Source organism: Apium graveolens, chromosome 5 (assembly GCF_009905375.1).
Source record: "Apium graveolens cultivar Ventura chromosome 5, ASM990537v1, whole genome shotgun sequence".
Taxonomy (NCBI): Eukaryota; Viridiplantae; Streptophyta; class Magnoliopsida; order Apiales; family Apiaceae; genus Apium; species Apium graveolens.
This window is the reverse complement of record NC_133651.1, coordinates 352,408-368,795: the sequence shown is the minus strand read 5'-3', so window position 1 is coordinate 368,795 and position 16,388 is coordinate 352,408. Positions and strand designations below refer to the sequence as shown.

Here is a 16,388-nt window from a genome sequence, read left to right as displayed (position 1 = left end):
TGCAGAATTTACGCTTTAACGGTAGAATTCTTGTTCCAAGTCACTCAAAAACAACAATGATGCTGGTTTTGCAACTCAAAAAATACAATTCAAATTCCGGTTGGCATTGCACCAACATCATACCAGTCAAAAGAGTAAAATCAAAATAGCTATAATTTAGCATCAAAAAGTGTCTTTTGGTGCTAAAACAAAACTTCATCCAATGTTAGATGCATTTTGAAACCAAATATTTCCTAAATTACCTAAATTTTGTTACTTACCCCTAAATTTCATTTAAAGTACAACATATGCATCTCATTTGTAGTATTTTGATGATGTGGCTAGATGCATCAATGCATCCGTTGTTTCAAATTTAGAACCAAGGATGCATTATGCATATTTGCATCCAAATATAAACTCCTTTGGAGTTGAAATTTTTGACATTTGGTTTCAAATTATAGAAATGACACCACTTTTAGCATTGCATTGGACTTGCTCTTATTGCTCTTATATAGTGTACATAAGTACTAAGATCATCTATCAGTTCCCAACAAATTTACAATTTGGTCTAAATTTTGTAAAAGACATACTTTGCAAAAGATTAAAACCAAGATTCAACAAATCTTGACATTTTAGATAGATTTATCATTTTTATCTATCTCAGAGTCCAAGCAAGGGTTGCCTTTGGGTGAGTTCTTTTAAATCACCTATATGAGTCCAAGCAAGGTGTCTCAATATATGATTACGAAGGTATCTGGATGACTTGATGCTTGTATATCCAAGTAATGGTTAAGGTCAGTCCGATAGAAGAATTAGCCACTGAGGAGTCATATATAAGTACGGACTAGTAGTCTATATTTGTATGTAGTTAGGACTAGCAGTCCTATTAAATCAGTTAACAGCATAGTACAATATCATGCATTACCTATATCTGTATGTAGTTCGTGTCCAAGTTCCATGTCTATTACTAGGGACTATCAGAAAGATGCTGAAAACATAAGCTCAATAAGCTGTAAGATACCAGTCTATGATCCATTCAAAGTATTTGGTAATTGCAGTAAGCTTTACAAGCTCAATAAGCACAGGAACAATTAGAACAGATTGTTCATCAGTTGGTTAGCAATTATAGATTCTAAGCTATATTACTGAAGCATACAACTTTGGTAAAATAAACACGTTCCGGAGTTTATCAGACTAGGTCCCTCAAAATTAGTAATGAGAAGGCCGCTTCATCTCTATCATGCCTCATGCATCATGCATCATGCATCTAACTCTTTAAGAAGGGGATACTTTCACTAAACATTGCAAAGATTGCATGCTTTCATATGCACACACCAACTGAAATGTGAAATCACCATAGTTATAACATGAACATCTCTTGTGTAAGCAATAGTAGAAAGGAATTGCAGGGAAGAAACCAAATCAAGCCTTTACCCATGTTTGCACACTATCACAATTTAGAACATTACAAGCAAAATACAAATGTTCTAGAGTGTTTATAAATAAGTGTTTTTCATGTCTACAAACATGCTGCTATAAACATTACAGAAATGTGTGAACATATCACATATTTCCTACATTTTGCCAAGTATTATTGAAATTCAGTAAATTAGTAAATTACCAAAAAGAACTAGTCAAACAACACATGCATGTGTAGAACGTACAAGCATACAATAAATCTAAAGTTGATACAACATACAGCACTATATCCCGAAACTCACAAATCCACCGAGAGGCAATGCACCACCGAAGACCCAAACGGAACACGAAGTACCACATCTGACCACAAAACCACTCCACTCAACCCCCCATCCTCATCCTTCCCAACCTCAATCTCCGCACATATAATCTCCACCTCATTCTTCCCCCCTTTCCTTTCCCATACCACACACAAATTCCCATTCAAACTCGCCATCGTCGCACCACACAAAAACTTCGGCAAACTTCTTTCCACTCCCCTCAACTCCTTCCACCTATCTCTCTCCACATCATACCCCCTAATCTTCCCCAAAAAATCATAACAATACATAACCCCACCCGCAACCGCAGCCCGTCCCCTCCACCCTAAATCAAGCCTTTTCGGAACACTCCTCCTCCACTCCCCATTCCCCACATTATAAACCACTCCACCCCTATCCGCCATTGCGTAAATTCTCCCATCTAAAACACAACTAGCATGCATCCACTTATCCCTAACCTCAACCGGACTCTCCACCGCCTTCCAAACCCCAACCCCGGGATCATAAACTTCCGCCCAATTACTCGATTTCACAAAATTATCCCCAACACAACCACCCATCACATAAATCCTCCCATTCACCACCCCCGCCGCAGCGAATTCTCTACACACCCTCATTTTAGCCCCAATTTCCCATTTCCCAAACCTACAATCAAAAACCCACACATCATTCGACGCAATCTCATTAACAGACCCACCAATCACATAAATTTTAAACCCCAACACAGCAAAACAAGACCCAATGGGCTGTTTCTTGATATTAGCAAGAGGGCTTAAAAAATTAGGGGTTTTAACAAGATGGGTTTGTTGATTGAGAGTGTACCATTTGAAAGACGAGTTGACTCGGATGTTGAGGTAAAGAGATTGCTGAGTTGAGTTGAGGAGACAGCGAGTTGCGAAGAATTCGGGGGAGTGGAGAGTGGAATGGAAAGATTTGGAGATGAGAGAGAGATAGGGGTGGTGGGGTCTTGGGATTCGAGCTATGCATTGGAGAGAGATGTCGTTTGGGAGGTTTGGGATCAGCGGCTGTGGTGGTGGATCGGTGGTTTTTTCAGCCATTAATGGCCGGATTAATTTGGGCGAGATGTAAATTGGTAATACAATATCTTGAAAGTTTTCTGTATAACATCTTTAGTGGTATTTTCGCAAATAATGACTTATATTGACATCAGTGTTACAGATTTCGGAAATCGGAACTATTCGATTGAGTTATCGATTTACGATTTATCGGACGATTTTTAAAAAATCGGATGATTAATCGGCGATTTATCGGAAATCGGTCAAATCGGACAAATATTTTTGACCGATTTTTGAACGATTTATCGGCGATTTTTTAAAAATCGGCCGATTTCTATAACAGAGATTGAGATGTATATTTAGGCGAACAAAAAAAAGACGAATAAAGAATATGAAGAAGGAAATAATTTGAATCGAATGATTAATTTTCTATGATAGAACGAATTGATAATAGTTTTAAATATATATATATATATATATATACTATACTATAATAGCCGGAATAATAGCCGGAATAGAGATAATTTAGTTCAACGGTTTGATTCAACGATAATTCCCTAATTTTGATTATTACAAAAATAGATAAATAGTGTTATATATCTGATAAACTACTCAATTATTAAACTATACTAAATATAGTATACTTATCAAACTAAACTACGAATACAACTTATCATATTATTAAAAGATATAAATAATAGTATTATATATCTGCTAAACTACTAAATTGTTAAACTACTAGAAATAGTCTATTTATTCTACTAAATTACGACAACACGTTATTCTATTATTTTTATTATAAATTTATAATCATTATATATTTATATAAATATTTTAAAAATATAATATAACTGGATAAATAAAAATTTAAAATATTAATGGGAACCGTACATTGCACGGGATTTATGCTAGTATCTATACTATATTATAATAGCCGGAATAGAGATAATTTGGTTCAAGGGTTTTGTTCAACAATAAATCCCTAATTTTGATTATTACAAAAATAGATAAATAGTATTATATATCTAATAAACTACTAAATTATTAAACTACTACTAAATATAGTATACTTATCCTACTAAATTACGAATACAACTTATCCTATTATTAAAAAATATAAATAACAGTGTTATATATCTGCTAAACTACTAAATTGTTAAACTAACAGAAATAGTCTATTTATTCTGCTAAATTACGACCACATGTTATTCTATTATTTTTATTATAAATTTATAATCATTATATAATTATATAAATATTTTAAAAATATAAAATATTAATGGGAACCCGTACATCGCACGGGATTTATACTAGTATATTAGAATAGCCGGAATAGAGATAATTTGGTTCAACGGTGTGGTTCAACGATAATTCCCTAATTTTGATTATTACAAAAATAGATAAATAGTGTTATATATCTAATAAACTACTAAATTATTAAACTACTACTAAATATAGCATACTTATTCTACTAAAATACGAATACAACTTATCCTATTATTAAAAGATATAAATAATAGTGTTACATATCTGTTAAACTACTAGAAATAGTTTATTTATTCTACTAAATTACGACAACATGTTATTCTATTATTTTTATTATAAATTTATAATCATTATATGTTTATATAAATATTTTAAAAATATAATATAACTTGATAAATAAAAATTTAAAATATTAATGGAAACCCGGGCATCGCACGAGATTTATGCTAGTATTCCTAATAACCCATCTTAACATCTTGCAGACTTCCGAGATATGTCTTGTTCATGTAACAAATGTAAAGTTATAATAAGTTTTAATTTTTTATTATTATTTTAATATCAGAAATTAGGACTGAGAAAAAAACCGAATTAAAATCGAAACCGAGAGTAACCGGACAAAACCGATCCTAATAAAATCGATCTGAAACCGAAACCGAATAATAAAAAACAGAAGCGACTTAAATGGTTTGGTTCCGGTTATACGTTCCAATCGAACCGATAAAAATCAAACTGGTTATTAATATTATTAAATAAATAATATATTTTACATATATTATTAGTATATATTATTTATGAATTTTTAAAAAATTAAAACTGCATTATAGCAGTTTTCACTAACAGGTTACAGATAAATTAATTTAAGTCACCTAAACATGTTTGTTAGTCACTATTTGTCACTATAGTCTGCAATATGCAAACTGATTTGCAGATTGATTTCTGTAGTCTACATTTTGCATGGGTTCACTCATTGTTATAATGTTACTGTCTTAGATGAGTTTCTTTAAATGTGTTAGATGAGTATTCTTTAAATTTTAAGGGCTAGATTTTCAACATCCTCCTCTCTTTGACATCACCTGAGCATAAAAAATTATGAGCTTAATCTTAACAATTATTTCTTAAAAAGCAAACTATGTTTTTTACGTTGTCTTTTTAATTAATTACTATTAACTAAACTTGGTACTTGACAAAATTTTTACTAGTTTCCCATTATTTTTATATTTCAAATAGAAACCGGTATCATTTTATTATATTGTTCATTTGTATATTATTTTTTATTTTCAAATTTGTCGGTTTTGTAACCGAAACCGAGCCGATTATAACCGAACTCGAAAATTTTAAACCGAAACCGAAATTGAATCCGAACCGGCGGTTACAATTTTTTATTTTAAAAATCGAAAATATATGATTGCAGTTCCGGTTTTGTCCAAAAATCGAGCCGAACTGGCCCATACTCTCCCCTACCGGAAACCATGCAGAGATTGACTATTTAAGGCTCGCGTTGGATGAAGAGGATGAAGGAGGAGTAATAGGCGAGGGAGAGGTGGGAAAGAATAAGGATGCATTTATATTGATTAGATGATTCTGAATTGATATGAACATCAATTTTCAAGCCACGTAAAATATCTTAACTTCACTATATAGGTCTAAAAAAAGAATGGAGATACGAGATATAGGGGGTACAAGATACTCGTCTATATTTTATCACAAGTTGAATTTGTAAAAGGTGGTGGAGGGAGGACCATTGATTTTTGAGCAAAATACTTTACTGCATTAGAATCCGGAAGCAAACGATGATTCACAATTACTACAACTCAATAAAATGGACATTTGGGTATAAATATACAACATGTCGAATGTGATGGTGTCAGAAAAGATCTTGCAGAACACTGGGGACTATATAGGTGTATTTGTAAAGACGGATCTAATGAATACTACTGGAGAATGAAGGTTGTATGTTTGTATCAGAATAACAATGAATGTGTGAAAGCACTTGCAGAGGAGATTAAAAAGGAATGAGGGGATTAGGGATGGATTGATTTCAAATACGAGAGATTATCTACCTTATGTTTTATTTGTGATTTACTAGTACACTCGGACATGGAGTATGGAGTTGTTTATACAAATCCAAATAAAGTGATTGATCTAGCCTATGGAACATGGATACGAGCACCTCTAAAGAATGCTTCAAATCAAAATGTGTGAGCATACTGGTTGAGAAACGAAGCGGATGAGGGACAAACATGATCGTCGACCGGGGCGCGCATCGTTGACCACCGTACATTATGAACAACAGATTGTACAGAGATTCATGGAGATTGATGAAAAGCTGAGCTATATTGCAGGAGATGAGTGAACTGTTTGTTATGTTAAGAGAAATCAAAGGGATATGCATTGTAACAACCCAATAAACTCGGGAGAAGATTTGATTGGTAGACTAGTGGTTGAAAATATAACATTTATCATAAATATGAAACGTAATAGGCTGGATACAGAGAATAATACGATGAATAATGTTACGGATGCGATCAACAATGTGTTGGAGGAATTATTTACAAATATGAGAAATCTTAGGCCAAAAAACTTGCTAGAGGCGAGTCATGTTTTACAAGTTCGCCTAAACCAATAAGTCTGTTAGCATGGAACTGTTATGGGTTGGGTAAACCTCGTATAATTTATTTTATTTGAGAAATTATCCAACAATGGAAGCCTAATATCATTATTTTGTCCGAAATTTATATCAAAGTTTAGCAAAAATGAATAAAATAGTTGATTCATATACTTTATTAAATTTTTATGGATTGCTATATCGTCGAAGTTCGAGGGCAAATCGGGGGTTTAGCCTCACTGTGGAAAAATGATGGTGGGTGTGTAATCAAGGAGAGTGGTGAACATTATATATATTTCGAGGATCACCAGCTGGGTATGTGGAGATATACAGGCTTTTATGGCTGCCAAGAAAGTGAAATGAGGTGTGATGGTGGAATCTATTAAGGGAATTAGTTGCAACGTCGAATCTTCCATGGTTTAAAATTAGAGATTTTAACGACAAGATATTTACAATGGAGAAAAGGGGAAGGATGGAGCATCCTAATAGTTACTACAAGGGTTTACAAAGATAATGTATGATTGTGGTTTGATGCACATGGGTTTTATAGTCGAGAAATTCACATGGGATAAATTGAGGGGGAAACATAATTGGGTACAAGAAAGGCCGGACATATGACTAGATAATGAAGTGTGATTCCAGTGATTTTCGTTAGTGAATGAGAGGGTGATCGAAGTATCTACATCTGATCATCTTCCATTATATTTGCAATTTAATAAACAGGTGTACCAAATGAAAGAGAAGAAGTTTCGTTTTGAAAATACTTGGATGCGAGAAAATAAGTGTTTGCAGGTAGTAAATAACGGGTAGAGGAGACATGAGGGTTGGAGATAATGGATAAAATTTGTTTTTGTGGGATTAATGTTGTGCAAGACATGCATGTACATAACAAGACTAAGACATGTTGACAACCCAGCGGATAAGTTGTATGATATTCTAAATTTATATTTTGTAATTGTATTCCTTGAGTTTGTAAAAATGCTAAGCAGGTTAGACTGGAGGATTTTTTGTGAACAACCTTCAAGATAAGGAATAAACCTTTGAAAGAAGATCAAATCATGATCATGCCTCATAGAGTAGTGTATCAGCTTGGATTTAAATAATATCATTCAATGAAAAATGTTCTAAGCCAGATATCGATAAGTAAGAAACCAAGGAATATCAACAAATATGTCAAGAAGTCCAAAATGACTTATCGAGAAGTCCAAGAGATATCGACAAGTCCCAAGAGATATCGACAAGTCAATATGCATGTAGAGATCTCAGATATCGACAAGTTAAAATGTCTATATAGAGAACTAGAGATATCGACAAGTCATTTCTTCATGTAGAGATCTAGAGATATCGACGAGCCAAATCTTCATGTAATGAAATAAAGATATCGACAAGTCAAAAGCCTATATAGAGAACTGAAGATATCGACAAGTCATTCTAAATGTAGAGAACTGAAGATCTCGACAAGTCAAAGACACATGTAGAGAACTCAAGATATTGATAAGTCATTATACTTATCGATATGTGACATCTCTACAGAACAAAAGAGATCTCGACAAACTATCTCATAATTCAGAATGCAGACAAAGTTAATATTCAAGATTATCAGTCAACAAACAATTATATCACTGAATTGGAAAGAATACAAATGCAGCTTGAAGAATTCAATATGAATGTCCACGATTCACTAGACAAAGGAGGGTCACATGTGGCGCCCTCCAAACCCGGGTCAGAAGTTTGGGGTCCACAACATATACATAATATATAAACCTGTATATTAAATATTATTTGCAATGACCCTGCTTTACATAATCACGGATCGCAACAGGTTAAAGTATGAAAACAAGCCATAACCTTAACTTTTATTACAACGTACCAAATCCCAACTAATCTAACTTACAACTGATAATGAAATTATTCTTACAATCTTACTATCTCAATACTACAATAAGCTCCTGCTAGCTCGATCCAACATAATCTGGAATCCTAACTCGTACATTGAACTGGGAAAACCTCACTATCAGCCGTATCCTTCTTAACTATAGAATACATAAAAAGATTCGCAAGAGTGAGCTAACTAGCTCAGCAAGTCATAATGACAATAATTGAGGTTAATCAATGATCAACAAAATAGTTCAGAGGAATCAAATTTATTGCTAAACAATCATTAGAATTGGATATTCATTTTAAGTTTTAAAACCAAAGTTAGGCTGCTGATCAGTCATGCACTAACCCTGAGCAAAGCACACAACACTGCTCTAATTAGTGGATCCAAGGAACACATTGGCCTAACTTGACCATTGATATGGTCTGACCACGAATCTGGTCCCTATATAAAATAATATCCAATTCTAAAGCAGTTCAATATGATAAACAATATAATTCAATAAAACAAGATCGTAATCAACAATGATGAAACATTTGTATAAAGGCATGATGCATTTCATGAGTATCACAAGGGGTATCGAAGTATGTATAAGAAATGGTCTTCAGCCTGTAGGAGAATCGGGTATTAGATGAACAATGGTTTACAAGGTTTAGTTCTTTGATGTCACAAGGTATGGTTGAGTATAAAAGTTTCTGGATGTTCAAACAATTCTATTCCAGTGTTTGGTGTTTGGTGGTTGTATATTTGGAGAGTAGTGTCATATTTGCGTGGTTTAGTATTTGGAAATCAACAAGAAATGGTTCACAAAGAATTAGGCTTACGGCTCAAAGATCAAATGATGTGGCTCAGGTTCAAGGCTGAAGGATTCAATGTATTTACAATATAAAACAGAGCTATTTTGAACACTTAACAATATGTTACGAGAAAGTTTAAAAATATTTGCATTATATCTCGAAAAAGGTTTAGAAGTACTTGCCTTATCACAATCGATTCCAATTTCACTTGTACTCGTCAAATGACTCTTTTCAACAACCACTCGTCTACTTTTCCTATGCCTCGATTCTATTTTCTGATCACTTGCTGTATTTTCTACATGCCGATTCCATTTTCTGATCACCTGCTTCCCTTTCCTACGCCTTGCTTACTCTGCTAGGCATCATAAGTATCTATCAATATTCATCTCAAATTATTCTAATCGTCACATGAACGTCTTAAGGTTTCATCTACGGATTAAAAGTTATACTAAAACAAGTAAGCACTGATCACATAGACCGACAATCAAACAAATAAGTCACATATAGCACATAGCACGTCAAACAATCAATGAAATTTCATTTATAAGGAAGTCCCGGGCCATAAACAGGCTTTTGGGTATTTAAAATAATTTTTCGGAATTAAAACGGGTCGTTGGATCAAATTTAAAGTAATAAACAGGGTTCGGTTGGCCAAATTTGGCTTCAAAATAATTTTATAATAATTATCGAGCCTTGAAAACAATTTAAAATAATATTTTAAAGCTCGAAACTATTTTTCAGAATTTTTAAATCATTTTTAAATAATTAAATCTAATTAAATAATTAATTAAAATCAATTAATAATTAATTAAATCAATTAATCAATTAAATTTTGAATTAATTGACCAATTAATCAATTAATTATTAACTAAAAGTAATTAACTAATTAATTTAGATTTATTTTTTGAATTAAAAATAATTTTTAAAATAATAATTTTTGGAATTAAAATAATCATTTTCGGATTTTTTTGAAATCAAATCAATTTTGAAAATAATTTATAAAAAGAAATCCGAAATTTAAAAGGATTTAAAACAGGAATCCAGAATTTGTAAAGTTCTGGAAACTTCAGGAGTTAAAGTGCAAGAACAGAATTTCAGAAAATTTTTAGAACAGAAATGGATCGAAACCAGGTCAATCCCCGGGTCAAAATCGACCCGAACGGGTCACCCAACAACTGAAGAACCCGCCGGACGAACTGCAGAATCCAGTGGCCGGAAAATAATCCGGCGATGCTCGATTACAACAAAAACAGGGCTGCTGGACTTGGTTCTCATGGGGTTTTCATTCTATTTCACTCCAGGAACTAAAATTAACTCACCATCAATTCAAACGATGCCTGGAATTCAAAATCCGGCTAAAAGTTCATAAAAACCGGCGAAAACTTTAAAAGACAACTTCGTGCTTATCAGAAATCGTTTGTGATATGTAAATACGTTGTTCGATTGCAAATTTGATAAGGAACACAAAGTACCCATCAAGATCGACTGAAAACCCTAACAAAGATTCCCCCAAATCGAATTGAAAACATTCAAAGTAATATAAACCCTAATTTCTAAATTCCGAGAATCAAACCTAAAATTAAACATGTTATTGAACTCCAAATCAAGAGTATAATATACCAAAATGATCAGGAAAACAAGCTCTACCATATACAATCATCAAATCATACAAACAATCTCTCGAACAAAAATTCATAATTTAAATACCAAGAAATTCAAATATAAATAAGTGATGCTTTCGGCTACTGGACTCTCGCCATCTAGGGTGCAGTACTCCACCGCTTCGCCTAGCAGCACGACGCTTGTATTGCTCTCCCACAACCCCGTTTTCACGATTTAGGCTGCTCCCATTTCGCTCGCCGCTACTACGGGAATCGCTTTTGCTTTCTTTTCCTCTGGCTACTAAGATGTTTCAGTTCGCCAGGTTGTCTCTTGCCTGCCCATGGATTCAGCAGCAGTTTCAAAGGTTGACCTATTCGGGACACGTATTACGAGGTGATAATTGGGATAGTTTAATAAAAAGATCCCGTTTATCAAAAATACGAGTTTTATTGATTTACCGAAACGAATAATGTATCGAAAATGTTACGTCGGGACCCGCACAAGACAAACCGTACTCCGGATCGAAAAGTCGAAACATGGAAAATGCTCGGAATATTGCAATTAGGTTAAAAAGGAGTTTTAGAAGAGTTTCGGGTTATAAAAACGTAAAAACGGATGACGTCGGTTGGTTCCCGATTGTATAAAATAGTTTTTAAATACTCGAAAAAAGATTTTATAAAATCCATATATTTCCTATAAAATCATAAATTAACATAAAAATAAATAGGAAGATATGACAATTATCTATATTTTATTTTGGACATATAAAAATTAAAATACTCAATTAATATTATTTTTAAACATCCCAACACATATAACACTTAACAAATAATTCACAGAATAGATACTGAACATATATAATAATTATTTATCAGTAAAAATAATTACACGATATATCCCGGATATTACATCACAGACCTACAATATTCTGCACATATTTGCTAACACTGGAAATGGAAATAGATTAGATAACTTTAGAAATCGTGAGTACATTTTAGTGCAAATTTTGTAAACCCGTGATGTTGGTCTATAAAGCATGCACATGTCCTTAGTTTAGATGAGTCAAACAGATCTGGAAAATTATCTTGAATTCTCTCTCAAAATTTGTAGTTGAGTTCCTATAAATAAGAACACAGATTTGTAGCAAAACAAATTTGATTAATACAATCAAGTGAGTTTTTAATATTTTATTTGTGTGATTGTTGTTAAACATTTTATCACTATAAATTCATATATGCTTTGTTCAATTAAGCCAAATACCTTCAAAGTTAATTAAAATACAAAGAAATATCCTCCCCTCATGTGTTATATATCACTGCACTCAAAATCTAACAAGTGGTATCAAAGCAAAATCTGAAAGCAAACAGATAAAAATCTTGAAAGAATGAGTGCATAGAAAATAAGCAGTATCAAGATACATATATTTGACAAGATAAACTACACCTTATGAAAAAAGAAAATGATGTTGTTCATAAGGATGGGCAATCCAGTGTACATTGAGATTCTCAGGCATGGACCCTTTATTCCTATGAAAAGGGTTCCTGAAGCAACAGATGGAGACATGGTCATTCATGCACACTTTGCACCTAAAGATCCATCTACCTACACAAAACCAGAGAAAGAGAAGGTTACACTGGACAATGGTTTACAACTCATACTAGTTGAGTCTCTTGATAATGTAATGTACAATAACATTATTAAGTGTAAGTCAGCTAAACAAATATGGGAGAAAATATAGATATTATGTGAAGGAACATAAGAGGTCAGATCTAATCAAAGAAGGATCTTGGTTTCACAGTATGAGGGTTTTATGGATAAATCAAAGGAAGGCATAACTGAAGTTTTTGAAAATTTCAACAAACTGATAAATGATTTGCAACTTCATGGAAAATATTATGAAGCTGAAGAGGTTAACCTAAAGTTTCTGGAAATGTTGTAGAGAAAGTCATTGAAATCTAGTTAAGGGCATGTTGTGGATGTGTCAAGTGCCTTGGTAGCAAATGACAACAAAATGTCTGAAGATGAACTGAAACCCCAGACTCAAGTTGTTCAAGCTGTTGAGCAAAAAAACTAGGAGCCACAAAAGCAAGTCATTTTAGAGCTGGAAGAGGATGAGTTTTACACTCTTGATGAACTGGATGAAATGGACCAGTCAATGGCTTATATGCAAGAAAATTTTCAAATATCAGAGTTAAAAGGCCTAAGTACTGGAAGAGAAAGGTCCAAACATCCAACAACAACACCTGGAAAGAAAAAACTCAGTTCAATGCAGCTGAAAAAGGTGTCTAGAAGTCAGGATCTGTGGACATATCAAAGATAAGGTGCTACAACTGTGATGAACTTGGTCACTTTGCCACAGAGTGCAAGAAGCCAAAGAAGGTGAAGAAAGACAAGGCTTATTTGGAACTGGAAGCAAAGTATGAAGCATTCTTGAGAATACAACAGGGAAAAGCTTACATTATAGAGGGAAAAAGTTGGGATGATACATATGATGAGGATGACTATGAAGAATAAGGAAAATATGATCTCATGGCTTTGGAGCAAGTAGAATCATCTGCATTTAAATCAGAGGTACCAATCCTAAATACAATTGATTTAAATACCACTCAATATAAATAAATTTTTGAGAAAATTAGTGTATAAATGTTTCACATTCACACAAGCATGATGGCAGCTACTGATGGCTGTCAAAAATTAATGAAAAACTTAAGGTCGAGAAATAGGAGCTAGAATAGCTTGTTGGTCTTGAAACAGTTAAGCGAGAAAATGAGTACCTCAAGAACAAGTTTAAGTGTGCTGGAGAAGTGGAAGAAGTGTTGAGAGAAAGAATTGATAAAAATGATTTGAAGCTCAAATCATTCAAGAATACATCTCAGTTGATTGGTCAATATCATGAGAAAAACAAACTATGTGCTAACATAACTATTGGTTTGGACTATGAGGCCTTGAATTCTCACAAGAAAGTTGAAGCTGAAAAAGAAAAAGACAGTGTGAACCAAGATGTTCATGTGATGCTGAAGAATATAAATGCACATTTGTTTAAAGCTTGTGAAGTCAATTTCAGTGAAGTGGAGTCGGTCATCAAGCAAGAAATTGCAGATGAAGATAAAGAGAAGAAAGATGGAGAAACCACTCCTATCACTGAATGTGAGAAGAAGCCTGTAGTAAGCCAAGTTGCTAAGACACCAATAAAGGAGATCAAGACTGAAAACACTGGAAAGAAGAAGAAGGACAGGAATGGAAAAATAGGTATAAACAAAAGCAACAATTATGCCTATGTTGCAGATGCTCCAAGAAAGCAATGTCAGAAATGTGGCTCAATAAATCATCTAACTCACCTTTGTAAAAAAGGCTGTTAATGAGCCAAAATATGGAGCATGCAAGTATAATGAGGCACAGGATGAAGATCCATATTCTTTCTGTGATAAATTTGACTGCATTCCTTGAAATATGAAAGTTATAACCAGTTGCCAGAATTTAAGGAAAGATCTTAAAGAAGTCAACTTTAGATCTGTGATTAAAAATAAAAATGTTGATCAAACTGAGAATGTTTTTTCATTTGAATGTTCAAGTTCTACTTCTGCAAATTCTGTGAAAAAGAAAAAAATGTCCAACACTGCTTGGGTAGCTAAACACACTTAAAACTTGTTATTCCCAAACAATGCAACAAGAATTACAGAACGGGGGTTTAATGTAATTCTGGTTCTTTTTCTGATTTTATAACTGTTCTTACTTAATAATATAACTCTGTAGATTTTTTTATATTACGGAATGATAAAGATATGAAAATCAAACACAAAGAAATAAAACACAAGGCTTTAAAATTTTCTGGTGGATTTGAACTTGTCCACCAGAGATATGTATATTAAGATGAGAACTCTGTGATGCTTGAATAGCACACAGTTTCTTACAAGTGAACTTGCAGAATTACAAAGAGATGCCTAACAGATACAACTTTTTTTTGTTTCTCTGAAAATAATGCTTGCTTTTTTAGTTTTTCTTCTACTTGCTACACTTGGTTTATATACTACCAAGTTACATGATAAAAAAACAAACAAGTAAAACAAAAACTGTTTCCAGTCTAATTTCATGCTGCTTCATTACACTATCCAACATCTTTGAATATCTTCATAATTTCATGGAAATAGTAATGCTTCTTTGTTCTCTAAATCCTGCAATTAGGCTGCCACATTCCATTTCCAAACACCCGACGCATGTGACTGTATTATCACTGCAACTGCTCTTTTGAATATGATCATCCGTCTGGATTATGTTGGTCATCCGTCAGATTCCTTGTTGATTATATGTCGGGAGCCTTTGTAGATCATCTGTCGGGAGCCTTTCTGCCACTTGACTCTATTTCACTTATACAGAATTACAAGACATCTTATATTTACAATTAGCCACCCTATTCTGCATATCAATCTAGTAGTCAACATGACTTAAAGAATCCTACAACATCTACTCAACTAAATACATTTTTGTTTACAAACATGTGCTACAAGACTTATTATTACATAAGCTACACTCTCGATGGATGTTCAGTGGTCGTCTGTCGGGACTATAAAGTTCATCCATCGGGACTATTATAGAACATCCGTTGAGAGCTACAAAAATACTAAGTTAAATCTACTAAGGTGTTTTGTTCAACTTATCATCAAGTTCACAACATATTCCTAACAAAACTCATTATGTACAGGGCAAGAAGAATAAAGTTGTATAGATCATTGATGGTGGATGCTCAAGGAACATGACATGTGAGAAAGCCCTGTTATCACAGTTTGAGGAGATGGCTGACCCATTGGTGACCTTTGGAGACAATAGAAAAGGATTCACAATGAGATATGGCAAGTTGATTTCTGGTAATATTGTCATTGATGATGTAGCACTGGTTGCTAGTGTTGAGGTGATTCTTCTCAGTGTCAGCCAATTTATAGACAAGGTTTTTAAAGTAGTATTTGAAAAAGAAGATTGTTCAATCACTAGCAAGAAAACTGGTGAAGTTGCTCTAAAAGAAGTAAGGAAAGGAAGCCTGTTTATTGCATATTAAAATTCAGGAAACAATGATGGAATTTGTTTTTTCTACACCAAGGCATACAGTGAGCAAAGCAAACTCTGGCACAAGAAACTCTCTCACCTGAATTATAAAATAATTAACACCTTGGTGAAAAAGGAATTAGTGAGAGACATGCCAACTCTGGAATTTGCTCAAAATGAAGTTTATGAAGCTTGTCAAAAAGGGGAAATGAAGAGGTCCGATCACAAGTGCAAAACTGTGAATTCAATAAGTGTTCCATTACAGCTTATTCACATGGACATGTTTGGACAAGTCAATTTTATGTCTTTATCTAGAAACAAATATGCATTGGTGATGGTGGATGACTACTCAAGATACACTTGGGTGGAATTTATGCATTTAAAAGATGAAACTCCACACATCATTATTGAACACATAAAGATAATTGAGAAGTGGGCTGAAGATCAAAATTCTGTCAAAAGATTGAA

The 16,388-nt window shown here is 33.5% G+C and overlaps 1 protein-coding gene across 3 annotated transcripts; it reads right to left on the bottom strand.

Annotated features, from left to right (window-relative positions):
* Nucleotides 1–968: 968 nt before the first annotated feature.
* LOC141661762 (F-box/kelch-repeat protein SKIP6-like) lies at nt 969–2,844 on the bottom strand. Of its 3 annotated transcripts, XM_074468757.1 has the most exons (3): nt 2,541–2,844; nt 1,701–2,363; nt 969–1,317 (listed from the first exon to the last, which is right to left on the bottom strand). In XM_074468757.1, exons 1-3 carry the CDS (start codon nt 2,774–2,776, stop codon nt 1,275–1,277), a joined length of 942 nt encoding a protein of 313 aa, XP_074324858.1. In that variant the 5' UTR covers nt 2,777–2,844; the 3' UTR covers nt 969–1,274. The 3 variants fall into 3 exon arrangements, with proteins under 3 accessions (XP_074324858.1, XP_074324857.1, XP_074324856.1); XM_074468756.1 differs by having other exon boundaries at nt 1,679–2,844; XM_074468755.1 differs by having other exon boundaries at nt 1,701–2,844.
* Between the last annotated feature and the right edge of the window lie 13,544 nt (nt 2,845–16,388).

Bases quoted from the DNA above. Each gene is read 5' to 3' on its own strand.
- LOC141661762 (XM_074468755.1), bottom strand. From the start codon at position 2,776: ATGGCTGAAAAAACCACCGATCCACCACCACAGCCGCTGATCCCAAAC. The intron at 1,318-1,700 runs GTGAGTTTCGGG...TTCACATTTCAG, and splicing joins CATTGCCTCTCGGTGGATTT to TTGGTGTGTGCATATGAAAG.